Source organism: Nanorana parkeri, unplaced genomic scaffold, assembly GCF_000935625.1.
Source record: "Nanorana parkeri isolate BGI_ZX_2015 unplaced genomic scaffold, ASM93562v1 scaffold1584, whole genome shotgun sequence".
Lineage (NCBI taxonomy): Eukaryota > Metazoa > Chordata > Amphibia > Anura > Dicroglossidae > Nanorana > Nanorana parkeri.
The window spans coordinates 100,073-113,044 of NW_017307852.1; the positions used below are offsets into that span (position 1 = coordinate 100,073).

At 44.4% G+C, this 12,972-nt stretch overlaps 1 protein-coding gene across 1 annotated transcript; it reads right to left on the reverse strand.

Annotated features, from left to right (window-relative positions):
• Positions 1-7,298: 7,298 nt before the first annotated feature.
• LOC108798901 (olfactory receptor 11L1-like) lies at positions 7,299-8,252 on the reverse strand. Its single transcript, XM_018570710.1, has one exon. It carries the CDS (start codon positions 8,250-8,252, stop codon positions 7,299-7,301), a length of 954 nt encoding a protein of 317 aa, XP_018426212.1.
• Between the last annotated feature and the right edge of the window lie 4,720 nt (positions 8,253-12,972).

Consider the following 12,972-nt stretch of genomic DNA (forward strand, 5'->3'; position numbering starts at 1 on the left):
AAGGAGAACTATGGGGTCAGGGCTTTTCCCCATAGTTCTCCTTAGGGTAACGGGAGGACACAAACTAGCGTCCTCCCGTCACCCTAAGCTCAGTATATAGCAAGCTACAGCTCGCGGTATACTGAGGCGCCGCAGCCCGAGCTGATCCCGACATTGACGACGAGATCCGCCCAGCTGCGTGAGTGACAGCTGTCTCTGCCTATCTAGAGGCAGAGCCAGCTGTACCCGCCCCCTCCCCCGTCCGTTCCGCCAGTCAGCGCTGGCAGATCGGAGCGGGGAAAGGGTAATCCAGCCCCTCCCCCTGTCACGGCAGAGAGCCGTGACAGGATCGAGAGGTGAGAGAACCCGGTATGTGTTCGCTCACCTCCCGATCTACCGAGCCGACCTGTGACAGTCTCATTGTCACAGGTCGGCTAGAACTATGAGGTGAGTGAAAAGCACCCCCTCCTCATAGTTCTCCTTTAACCCAGGGGTAGCCAAACTCCGGCCCTCCAGCTGTGGTGGAACAACAAATCCCTTGAGGCATTGCAAGATTCTCACTGCCAAAGACATGGCTCCCGGAGAGAGATGCATCATGGGATTTGTAGTTTCACCACAGCTGGAGGTCCGGAGTTTGGCTACCCCTGATTTAACCCCTTCTCCCGGGACTATTCCTCCCCGCAGACATGCAGCCCCTCCGATCATTATCTCTGGGTCTGTCTATAAGGAAACAAAGAAAGAAAATAAGGAGGGTCAACCAGGTATTTACAATCTAAGAATATATATATTTTTTGGAAAGAAAGGTTGAGCGTGCCTTTACAGAAATACATTTTAAGGGTTAGGGTTAATTTTAGAGCCCATGGGGGAAAAAAAAGTAAAAAATCGAGTTTAATGACAGGCTTGGAGCCGGGAAAGAAAAAGAATGAGCGGAAGGCCTACATGACAAGGGGGTGACGCCATGACCACGGGCATTATATGAAACAATTGTTTTAAAGGCAAACTTAGAGGGTTATTCACAAAGGAGCCAAAAGATCTAGCCGTAGCTTCAGCCGATCCTTCTTCTCACTGAGCCACACACACATACAGAGTGAGGTTAAAAAAAAAAAAGAGATAAGGAAAAAGCAATCAGAAATAAATAATAAACAAAGATTTAGACTAGATGGACTGTTTGGTCTTTTTTTTGTGCCATCACTCTTCTATGTTTCTATGAGTGGCTTGTTATATTTATACACATGAAGAGGGAGTGGCCTGTTGGATTCATACACAGGGAGAGGGAGTGGCTTGTTGTATTCATACACAGGGAGAGGGAGTGGCTTCTTGTATTCATACACATAAAGAAGGAGTGGCTTGTTGTATTCATACACAGGGAGAGGGAGTGGCTTGTTGTATTTATACACAGGGAGAGGGAGTGGCCTGTTGTATTTATACACATGAAGAGGGAGTGGCTTATTGTATTTATACACATGAAGAGGGAGTGGCTTGTTGTATTCATACAGATGAAGAGGGAGTGGCTTGTTGAAGTCATACACATGAAGAGGGAGTGGCTTGCTGTATTAATACACATGCTGTAGTCATACGCATGAAGAGGGAGTTGCTTGTTGTAGTCATACACATGAAAGGAGAACGGATTGTTGTATTCATGCACAAAAATAGGTAGTGGCTTGTGACATTTAAATACATGAAAAGGGGGTTGGTTGTTGTGTTAATACATAAAGTGGGAGTGGCTTGTAGTTATAAAAACACATTAAGAGGGTGTCAGTTGTTGTATTAATATAATGAGAGCTGTGATTTGTTGTATACATACTCATGAAGATGGAGTGCTTTTTGGTATTCATACACATGAGCAGGGATTAGTATGTTGGTATTCATACACATGAGCAGGGATTGGCTTGTTGGTATTCATACACATGAACAGGGATTGGCTTGTTGGTATTCATACACATGAACAGGGATTGGCTTGTTGGTATTCATACACATGAACAGGGATTGGCTTGTTGGTATTCATACACATGAGCAGGGATTGGCTTGTTGGTATTGCAGGGATTGGTGCATATAGACAAGAAGAGTGGAGAGGTAGAAGCTTTATGTATTTACATAGAACAAAAACGAGTGATGATCTACAAATAACACTTTAAAGTTATGTGAACTGAGAACACGCAGCTGTAAAAAAAAAAAAAAACTTTACATGTGTTGTAAGTATTCTCCACTCCTTGCACACAGGTATTTGCTTTGTGATGTATCCCCTTAAAGGAGAACCCCAGTCCAGACAAAACCAGTTGGGATGTTTTTGCAATGTTGGAGGAGAAAACATGATACCCTCACGGGCTATGGGGAGTCTTTGTTTACCTTTATTTTCCATTTCACAATGCAATTTCTGTATAAAACCACACCGGACGGACACTCTCACTGTTTACTTTACTTTAATCAGTTACGCAGTTGTTAAACTCCACAATATATATATACAATCTGTAATATTTCCATGTCTTTTTTAAAATGTTCCATGTTTATAAAGTAGAGATATTGGAATTTGAGTAAAATAAACCAGAAATGTTATGTTTGTGAAACAGGACAGGAATTACAAGAAAGAATTGACCTACGTAGGGTGTTCTGCCTCTGGCATGAAGAAATAATAGGCTAAACTACCTGCAATATCAAAATCAGCCACAAGATGGAGCTGAAGAGCAGACAGCTCTATTAACAGCAGCTTCACTACTGTTTTCCTTTAAAGGAGAACTATTGGGTCAGGGCTTTTCCCCATAGTTCTCGTTAGGGTAACGGGAGGACACAAACTAGAGTCCTCCCGCCAACCTAAGCTCAGTATACTGAGACGCCGCTACAGCTCGCGGTATACTGAGACGCCGCAGCTGAAGCGGATCGCGACAATTATGTCTGGAATCCGCGCAGCTGCGTGAGTGACAGCTGGCTCTGCCTATCTAGAGGCAGAGCCAGCTGTACCCGCCCCCTCCCCCGTCCGTTCCGCCAATCAGCGCTGGAGGATCGGAGCGGGGAGGGGGGAATCCAGCCCCTCCCCCTGTCACGGCAGAGAGCCGTGACAGGATCGAGAAGTGAGCGAACGCCGGTATGTGTTCGCTCACTGTGACAGTCGCATTGTCACAGGTCGGCTAGAACTATGAGGTGAGTGAAAAGCACTCACCTCATAGTTCTCCTTTAATAAAAAGAATCTCCCCACATGCCTCTGCCCAAAGAGAAGGAAATAAGTCCATCTTGGGAGTTCAGGTTCCATTTTAGAAAGAGGAATCCATTGCCATCCACAGCACATGTCTGGAGGAAAGAGCCCAAATCATTCTTAGGCAGCATCGCTGGTATGAATGGACTGGTTTCTCTCCCTATCTGTGAGCTGACACTGTATTTACATGTTTTCTATACTGATTGTATGTTTCTATGTTCCTTCACCAGTTTCACTCCGCCGTGTTTTGTTAATAAAGCATCATGATTTCACTCAAACTGGCTTATTGCAGGGTGTGACGGACCCCAGGTACCCCGACTGGGTACCTCCGCCAAAGAGTGTCTCCTGCCCGCCAAACCCCACTCTCAGCCAGCAGATTCGCATTTAGCTGCATGTTGTCTATAGACAGGACACTGGGCAATGTATAATGGGAAAAAAACATAGGCACACCAAAGAAGAACACACAGATGATGATTACTACACAATGGTGGGGCATTATTTATTGCAACCAGACCCCTGTATGGAAGATATAAATGTTTTGGTTCTTAAAAGGAACCTTAAAAAATACTCAGGAAAGGGAAACCTTTGAACTACGAATGATAATTCTGTGTGACGCAGTGATAATGGACTGGAACGTGGCCATCAGCTTTCTAAATTACTATCAAATAGCTTTATGACTATTCTCAGCTCTGGGCATCTTACCCCTCCCTCCAATTCCATAGATCACGTCTATACTCCTTATCTAACGTCTTGCTTTTATTACTCTGTGTGCGTATTTTGTTTTTTTTACAGAGATTGCTGTCTCTTGCACATATTGCTAAACCATTTTGTATCAGCACTGCTTGGACTGAGAAGAAGAGGGTAGACAACAAAAGCTTGTCCTGAAAATGTAACTGGCAATGGAAATAGAAAAGCATCACAGGGAATGCTCAGTTGTGTTGTTGTAAGTACGCTATGCGGCTACAATGATTTTAAAGGGTATCTATGGTCAAAAACTAAAAGTAAATCTGTATTTCTATATTGAGTTTCCATAAGTTATATCCCACTCTTAATAACCATATCCATCTAGAGCCATGGTGTTAGAGGCTCCTTGGCCTCCCCCTAGCACAGCACAGAGCACAGAGCAGCCATTCAAAGTTTGCTCCTTGGCGCTGAGTGTTAGCTTAAAGTGAAGTGGGCTGGGGCTATGGCCGTGAGAGAGCTCCATCCATACCAGTGGCAGAACTACCGCCGGTGCAGGGCCTCAGCCTGGGGGGGCACAGCACAGTCCCTGTGCATAGATGGTGGGACTTGCCAGATGCCGGATAGCACCGGATCGGTATCCAGCAGCCGGCGGGCCCCCAGTATCTGCACTGGGAGTGTCGGATCATCCGTTCATTCGACACTCCCGGCGCAGAAAAATCTCAGCAGTAATTTATACAGAAATGCTATTGTTATATAAAGTATTGCTGGGAGTTGTAGTCCTTTATAGCCTGTGCCATTCTGCATTGCTGTAAATATTAGGGCTGCACCGATATATCGGCCGCCAAAACATTTCGGCCGAAAATGGCACTTTTAGCTAAATGCCGAAAGTGCAATTTTCTGATGATCGGGAAAAATCCCTGCTTTCTTTCCTCCCCGCTGGGTGCTGCTCTGTGTCCCAGCGGGGTGGAGAGAAAGTGTGACAGCCGGCCGAGCGTTGCGGGTGGAGAGCGCTGTGTTTGAGGTTTTTTTTGGGGGGGGGCCCAAAAAATCTTGCACCAGGGCCCTTTGTTCCTTAGGTCCGCTACTGATCCATACGTACATTGCTTACAGCTCCCTTGTGTGCCCTGTAGAGGTGCCTGGAGTGAAATAATGTCAGATTCTGGCTCCCGCCACCTCTACAGGGCACACAAAGGAGCTGTACAAACAATGCACATATGGATGGAGCTCCATCACAGCACAGCAGCACACACTGGACCCCAGGCTGAGGATCCACTTCAGTTTTTTGGAGTGTATATGTGTGAGTATGTCTGTGAGTATGTGAGATTCTGTCTGTGGTTGTGTGTGTCTGTCAGTGTTTTTGAGGACCCATTCACACTAGTACAGGGCATTAATCACATGGTCCTACCACACAATCGCACCTACTGCACATTCTGGTGTGGTAGGTGTGCTGCCATTCATTTGACTGGCACCCCAAAAATTACATCCTGCCCACAGTTCATCACCCGCATCGGAAACATGTGGTACCGCAATGCCATACGTTCCGTTGTAGTGCAACTTGGGTCGCCACTTAATGACCAAGGACAAACGTGGGTATTAAGGTTACAAAGATTAAAACCCACTGACCAAGAGTTTGGTAAACTTGCTTATTGAAGACTCTCATAGGAAGAACTCCCTCAATGCACTGGCACAATGCCACTCCTGGAATCGGCACTCTCACAGAGCCTGCGTTCTGAACTACAACTCAACATCTAAACAATATAACATTATCATTGCTTGCTGGAAGGGATATGATGGGATATGCAGTCTTGAGAAATTGAGATTGCACAAGCAGCAGAGAAAGAGACGCAAAGCACTCGGGGTAGCCAGTCATCGAAAGTGATAGGCAGGCGGAAGGCAGCACTCACTATAAAGGGATTTTTTTTAAAGCATGTAAGTTTTTATTGAGGTTACATAAAGAAGATAATTGATTCAAGTGACATTTCAATATGAATACAGCAGACATCATCAACCGTATTATTAATCACTGGAATGGCATTTACATATGCAGTACAGGAAACTATACAAAGGTGAAACCATTTATGTGAGCATGGATAAGAGCATTGCTTGATAACCTGTCTCCAATACATTCCTTCCGATTCAATTGTAGCTGTTAAGTAGATATGGGATAAAGTAGAAGAGCTAACAAGAAGAATAATTAACTTTGTGTATGTGATGTCACACAATATCATATCGGAGAAATAATACATGAGATGTCGGGGGCAGAGATACCAACGATGCACCAAGAGCAAGGCCATTTTTTTGGGAAGGGAAAGGTAAGTGTCAAAGAACATCTAGATCTCCTAAAGTACCAGTGAGGAGTTTCGCTTCTAGGAACCATTTTGAGAATTGAAACATGGTCATAAGAGCTTTGAGCTGATCCAGATTTAGTTCCAATACCGCAAAGTGGGACCAAGTGTTAAAAAAACAGTCTACCTTACATAGACCAGAGATGGTGACTAATTTGTCCATTAACATGAGGCGATGAAGAAGTGTTGTCATTGCATCGGTAGTAGGGGCTGTCGGTAATAGCCAGTTAGTCAAGATAGCTTTCTTGGCGGCAAGTATACAAAAGTGCTCCCACCTCGATAAGGAGGGGGACAATGGTGACTTTGCTATAGGGGCATGGAAGAGACATATGTCTGGGGCCACCGCTCGGTGTCTACCGGAGCAGGAGTTTGTATATTGAATCACCTCGATCCAGAAAATTTGGATGGCAGGAAAAGGGATTTTTTTTTTTAACATGAACTGTGGTTGCATTGTCAAAGACAACTATATTATTAGACTTATATAACCTAGAATGAATTTACGGGGTTCCCAACTCTATTCAAAACTTTAAAAAAAACGGTTTTGGCCCTACATTATTATTATTATACAGGATTTATATGGCGCCAACAGTTTGCGCAGCGCTTTACAATATAAGGAAGACATTACAATCACAATACAATTCAAGACAAGATGGTAAGGAGGGCCCTGCCCCTGAGGGCTTACAATCTAGAAGGGAGGGGCAAGTGATACATGAGGAGGTAGCTGTGTGGGGATGAATTGTTTGAGAACGTGATGGTTGAGTGGTTAGGTTGAGGTGGGATAGGCTCCCCTGAAGAGATGAGTCCTAAGGGATCACCTAAAGGCAGTCAGAGTGGGAGATAGACGGACAGGTTGGGGTAAAGAGTTACATGCAATTTAGCTTGAGCTCCTGAGGACAAAAATAAGGAAGATGCCCTTGTTGAATTGGTTTTAAAGGTGCAGGAGTCAGAGCTGACATCTTGATCCTATTTTCACTGCCTTTTTGTGTCACTGACCTGAAACAACCCGCAGGCCGGGAGTTCATTGTTTTCAGGCTTCAATGGTTGCATGCCTATGCAGCGGCTTGCACTTCAAACTTGACTGACAGATTGGAAAACATGTAGGACTACTGAATACCTCCATTTATGTCATATGTTGTCTTATGTAATGACTTCCTCAGAGCCATCCTAATTTCCTGATTACGTAAACTGTATATAATCGGGTTAAAAAGTGGCGTCACTATTATGTATAACAAAGAAAGAACTTTGCTCACACTGGGTGAATGACCCGCTGTCGGAGAAAGATACACGCTAATTAGAGTTCCATAATACAGGCCTACAACAGCCAGGTGGGAACTGCAAGTGGAAAAGGCTTTCTGTCGCTTGTCGTGTGACGATATCCTCAAGATGGCAAAGGATATGAAGATATAGGTGACGACAATGAAAATACATGGCAAGACAATAACAGGAACTGAAAATATGAAGGCTTGAGTTTTCACCACGGTCGTGTCCGAACAAGAAAGATGTAATATGGGGGCCAGATCGCAAAAGAAGTGGTCTATTACGTTGGGTCCACAGAACTGCAAATTATAAACCAGAAGGGTAATAAACAAAGTTACCATAAGGCTAATTATCCAAGACCATACTGCCAGGTTGAGTTGAAGCTTAAAGTCCATGATGGAGATGTACCTTAACGGGTAGCAAATGGCCAAGTATCGGTCGAAAGACATTACGGTGAGAAGAAAACATTCAGAATTGGTTATAGCCGAGAAGATATAAAACTGAGTCAAACATGCGGAAAACGACATGGAGTCCCCATCTTTCAAGATGACGGAAAGCATTTTGGGCACAATGTTGCTGGTGGAAATGACTTCAGACGAAGATAGGAGGCTGAGGAAGAAGTACATAGGGGTGTGCAGTCGGCGGTGAACTGACACCAAAACTACAATCACTAAGTTCCCCGTTAATGTCACAGAGTAGACCAGAAGGAAAATAGTAAAGAGCAAAGCCTTCAGATGATGAGTGTTCTGAAAACCTAGAAGCAGAATTTCTGCAATCCTTGTCTGGTTTGGATCATACATATTACTGGAGAAACTATTTCACCGGTCCTGTAACAGAAAACAGTTACTGCTGAATAAGAAGTGTTCAGAAAGTATGTATGTACTTGGTTCCATCATTTAACCGCTTGTAAATTTTCTGCACCTTGGACTGTGGAGGCAAGGTTGGACTACCTGCAAGGTGACCTAGGTTGACACTTAAGACCTTGTAGGTTGAAGGTGGACTGGCCCTTATCACTTTGGTAAAGGTTTCAGTTAGCTTTGCTGCTCACTTGCCTTGTTGATGACTTAGTGCACTGCTTTAGACATTGAATAGTGGAGCACTGCTGCCCTGGTGGACATCCTGTGGCCCAGGACCTGCATACAACCCTGTGGAACCTATAGTGCTGCCCTCAGGACCCTGCAGACAGAAGTCAGAAGACAGAAATAGTTAAAGGTCTGGTTTATTTCTTTCACGTTATCTCATTCTTTTTTCTGTGCTGCCCGTCTTTTTTTTATGTTTTCTCCTCTTTTATAATGGACTTTAATAAAAGAAATATTAAATATGGCACAATTAACCCCTTCATGACTGAGCTAGTTTTTAGTTTCTGTTCCTAAATGACTGACACACTTTTTACATTTTTGCTGTGTGATTCTTCCACAGCAGCAAGTTTTGATTATTATTATTATTTTTAGAATTTTTTTAATAATAATTATAGTATACAAATATATTTATATATAAACGTTTTATTTTCCTAATTTTTTGTACAAGTGGCCAGTCATATAGCCACTTTGTGACGGGACGTACACTGTACGTCTCCCGTCATGAAGGGGTTAATTTTTGTGATGGCTGCAGGAAGCACAAATGTGGAAGTATTTATTTGGGAAGTTGCCTAAGCATTGAACGCTTGTAGTCCTATGTGATGTGTGAAAGCCTATGGCTCCTGAAAATGTCCCCAGTCTTCAACAACTCCTATAGCATGTCCGTAGTCTCTGACAGCTTTCTCTTGCAATGCATGACACTGAATATAACGTGCAGCCCTTTAGTGATGTCAGGGGCCACACTTGAGGCCCCTTATATTAAAGTGATCCTAAACTCAGGAGTTACATCTTAAAAATGCATTCAAGTCCCTTAACTATGAACAACAATGTATCTTATGTGTGTATCACTCGGCTGTAGATCCTCCAATCATCTCTGAATTGGTGCCGACACTGTCCTTCCTTCTGGAGGGGGGCTACTTGTGTTCTCCACGGTCCCTGTGTGTGTTGTAAAGTAGTCACCGCTCTAAGCTCACTCATGTGATTGACTACAATGTCACTACAAATTATTAAACTAAATATGAGATTAGTCACCTAATTAGTCACAGATATGAAGTAGTCACCACTCCAAGCTCGCTCCCGGGATGGACTACAATCTCTACAAATGAGTAAACTAAGCGAATTATTCACTTAGCCGCTGAAGGCAGCCGAGTGAATAACCGAGCCGAAGTGAGGAAGCCGTCCGACTCAGCCGATCCAACATCTGGATAGGCTGAGCCAAAACCTTTGGCAACATCTGTCCATTCGTCCCTATTCTCATATGGGTCGCACAGCAGTGAGTGAATAGCTGAATGCTGCCAAGCGGAATCCGGCTCGGTTATTCTACTCACTACCTCTGAGGTAACGAGCATTAAACAAAATGTAAACAAGAGAAAAAAAAAAGATAAGAAATTATTTTTTAAAATGTTAAAAAAAAGAAAAATTAAAAAAAAAAATGTATTTTTTGTTTTCAAAAACAGCGTGGGGTCCCCCTCTCAAACCATACCAGACCCTTTAGGTCTGGTAGCAATATTAGAAGGGACCCCTATTTTGCTTCCCCCAAAGGCATACCTGGCCATTTAGGTCTGGTAGGAATTTTAAGGAGGAACCCCCACCCCCCCAGAAAAAAGTGTTTCCCCTCAAATTCCTAATCAAACCCTTAATCCGAGGACAGGCCTGGCAAGGTAGGAAGGAGGGGTGAGCGAAAGGCCCCTCCTCCCTGCAATACCAGGCCACATGCCCCCAGCACTGGGAGGGTGCTTTTCCAGGGTTCCCCCTGGAAAAGGGTGGTTTACAATGTCCTGCTAGTAATTGTTTAACTTCAGAGCCGGACCTGACCTCAACACTTATACATGTATATAGCTCTGACATATACCGCAGTGCTGTACAAAGAACACTGAGCCAGTCACATCAGTCTCTGTACAGAGGAGTTTACACTCTAATGTCCCCTCCCCCCACAGTCACATCAGTCTCTGTACAGAGGAGCTTACACTCTAATGTCCCCGCACAGTCACATCAGTCTCTGTACAGAGGAGCTTACACTCTAATGTCCCCGCACAGTCACATCAGTCTCTGTACAGAGGAGCTTACACTCTAATGTCCCCGCACAGTCACATCAGTCTCTGTACAGAGGAGCTTACACTCTAATGTCCCCGCACAGTCACATCAGTCTCTGTACAGAGGAGCTTACACTCTAATGTCCCCGCACAGTCACATCAGTCTCTGTACAGAGGAGCTTACACTCTAATGTCCCCGCACAGTCACATCAGTCTCTGTACAGAGGAGCTTACACTCTAATGTCCCCGCACAGTCACATCAGTCTCTGTACAGAGGAGCTTACACTCTAATGTCCCCGCACAGTCACATCAGTCTCTGTACAGAGGAGCTTACACTCTAATGTCCCCGCACAGTCACATCAGTCTCTGTACAGAGGAGCTTACACTCTAATGTCCCCGCACAGTCACATCAGTCTCTGTACAGAGGAGCTTACACTCTAATGTCCCCGCACAGTCACATCAGTCTCTGTACAGAGGAGCTTACACTCTAATGTCCCCGCACAGTCACATCAGTCTCTGTACAGAGGAGCTTACACTCTAATGTCCCCGCACAGTCACATCAGTCTCTGTACAGAGGAGCTTACACTCTAATGTCCCCGCACAGTCACATCAGTCTCTGTACAGAGGAGCTTACACTCTAATGTCCCCGCACAGTCACATCAGTCTCTGTACAGAGGAGCTTACACTCTAATGTCCCCGCACAGTCACATCAGTCTCTGTACAGAGGAGCTTACACTCTAATGTCCCCGCACAGTCACATCAGTCTCTGTACAGAGGAGCTTACACTCTAATGTCCCCGCACAGTCACATCAGTCTCTGTACAGAGGAGCTTACACTCTAATGTCCCCGCACAGTCACATCAGTCTCTGTACAGAGGAGCTTACACTCTAATGTCCCCGCACAGTCACATCAGTCTCTGTACAGAGGAGCTTACACTCTAATGTCCCCGCACAGTCACATCAGTCTCTGTACAGAGGAGCTTACACTCTAATGTCCCCGCACAGTCACATCAGTCTCTGTACAGAGGAGCTTACACTCTAATGTCCCCGCACAGTCACATCAGTCTCTGTACAGAGGAGCTTACACTCTAATGTCCCCGCACAGTCACATCAGTCTCTGTACAGAGGAGCTTACACTCTAATGTCCCCGCACAGTCACATCAGTCTCTGTACAGAGGAGCTTACACTCTAATGTCCCCGCACAGTCACATCAGTCTCTGTACAGAGGAGCTTACACTCTAATGTCCCCGCACAGTCACATCAGTCTCTGTACAGAGGAGCTTACACTCTAATGTCCCCGCACAGTCACATCAGTCTCTGTACAGAGGAGCTTACACTCTAATGTCCCCGCACAGTCACATCAGTCTCTGTACAGAGGAGCTTACACTCTATATATAGTATATGCTGTAGGTATATATATATATTTATCCCAAAACACTAACCAACTAAAACAAAAGCACACATTTTTTTTAACTGTAGCAAAAATAGAATGGTAAAGCGTTAAATGAAAACACATATACTGTAAATCACATCAAGTTTGCAGGTTTGGCACACCTGCTGCTGCTACAAAAAAAAGTACAGTTCAGTCTATGGAGCGGTGATCACAGGGGTCTACATAAGTGTTTCACAGTAAAGCAATGTATAGAATAATGTAGACCGGTATGGAATAGTATAGCACTGTATAATTATTATTATTATTATTATTATTATTATTATACAGGATTTATAGAGCGCCAACAGTTTGCGCAGCGCTTTAGAATAGTATAGAATAGTATAGAATTATTTAGCACTGTGTAGAATCGTATAGCCTTGTATAGAATATTATAGCACTGTATAGCACTGTGTATAGAATAGTATAGCACTGTATAGCACTGTGTATAGAATAGTATAGCACTGTGTATAGAATAGTATAACACTGTGTATAGAATAGTATAGCACTGTGTATAGATTAGTATAGCACTGTGTAGAATAATATAGACCTGTATAGAATAGTATAGCACTGTATAGCACTGTATAGCACTGTATAGCACTGTATAGCACTGTATAAAATAGTATAGACCTGTATAGCAAAGTGTCTCTCCCTATACAGATTTTGCTGCTTCCGCTAACCAGGTCCAACACATACAATATGGCTGCTGAGAGCACACCCATTTAGGCCTCATTCACATTAGAAAAGGCCGGCACGTACAGCTCCGTGCTGCGTGCGGGGCCGTATCGCTCATCTTCCAGGAAGGACAGGTGCTGCGTGTGATTAGTACACAGCCCCTGTCCTTCTCTATGGGACTACTGGGCTATATGCCGCCCTACGCTCACCCAAAGTGCAGGTCCGTACGGGTGCGTGTTTCCTGGCTCGGACGTTCAGGGCGGGTGAGCGTAGGGCGGCGTAGGGCGGCGTAGGGCGGCGTAGGGCGG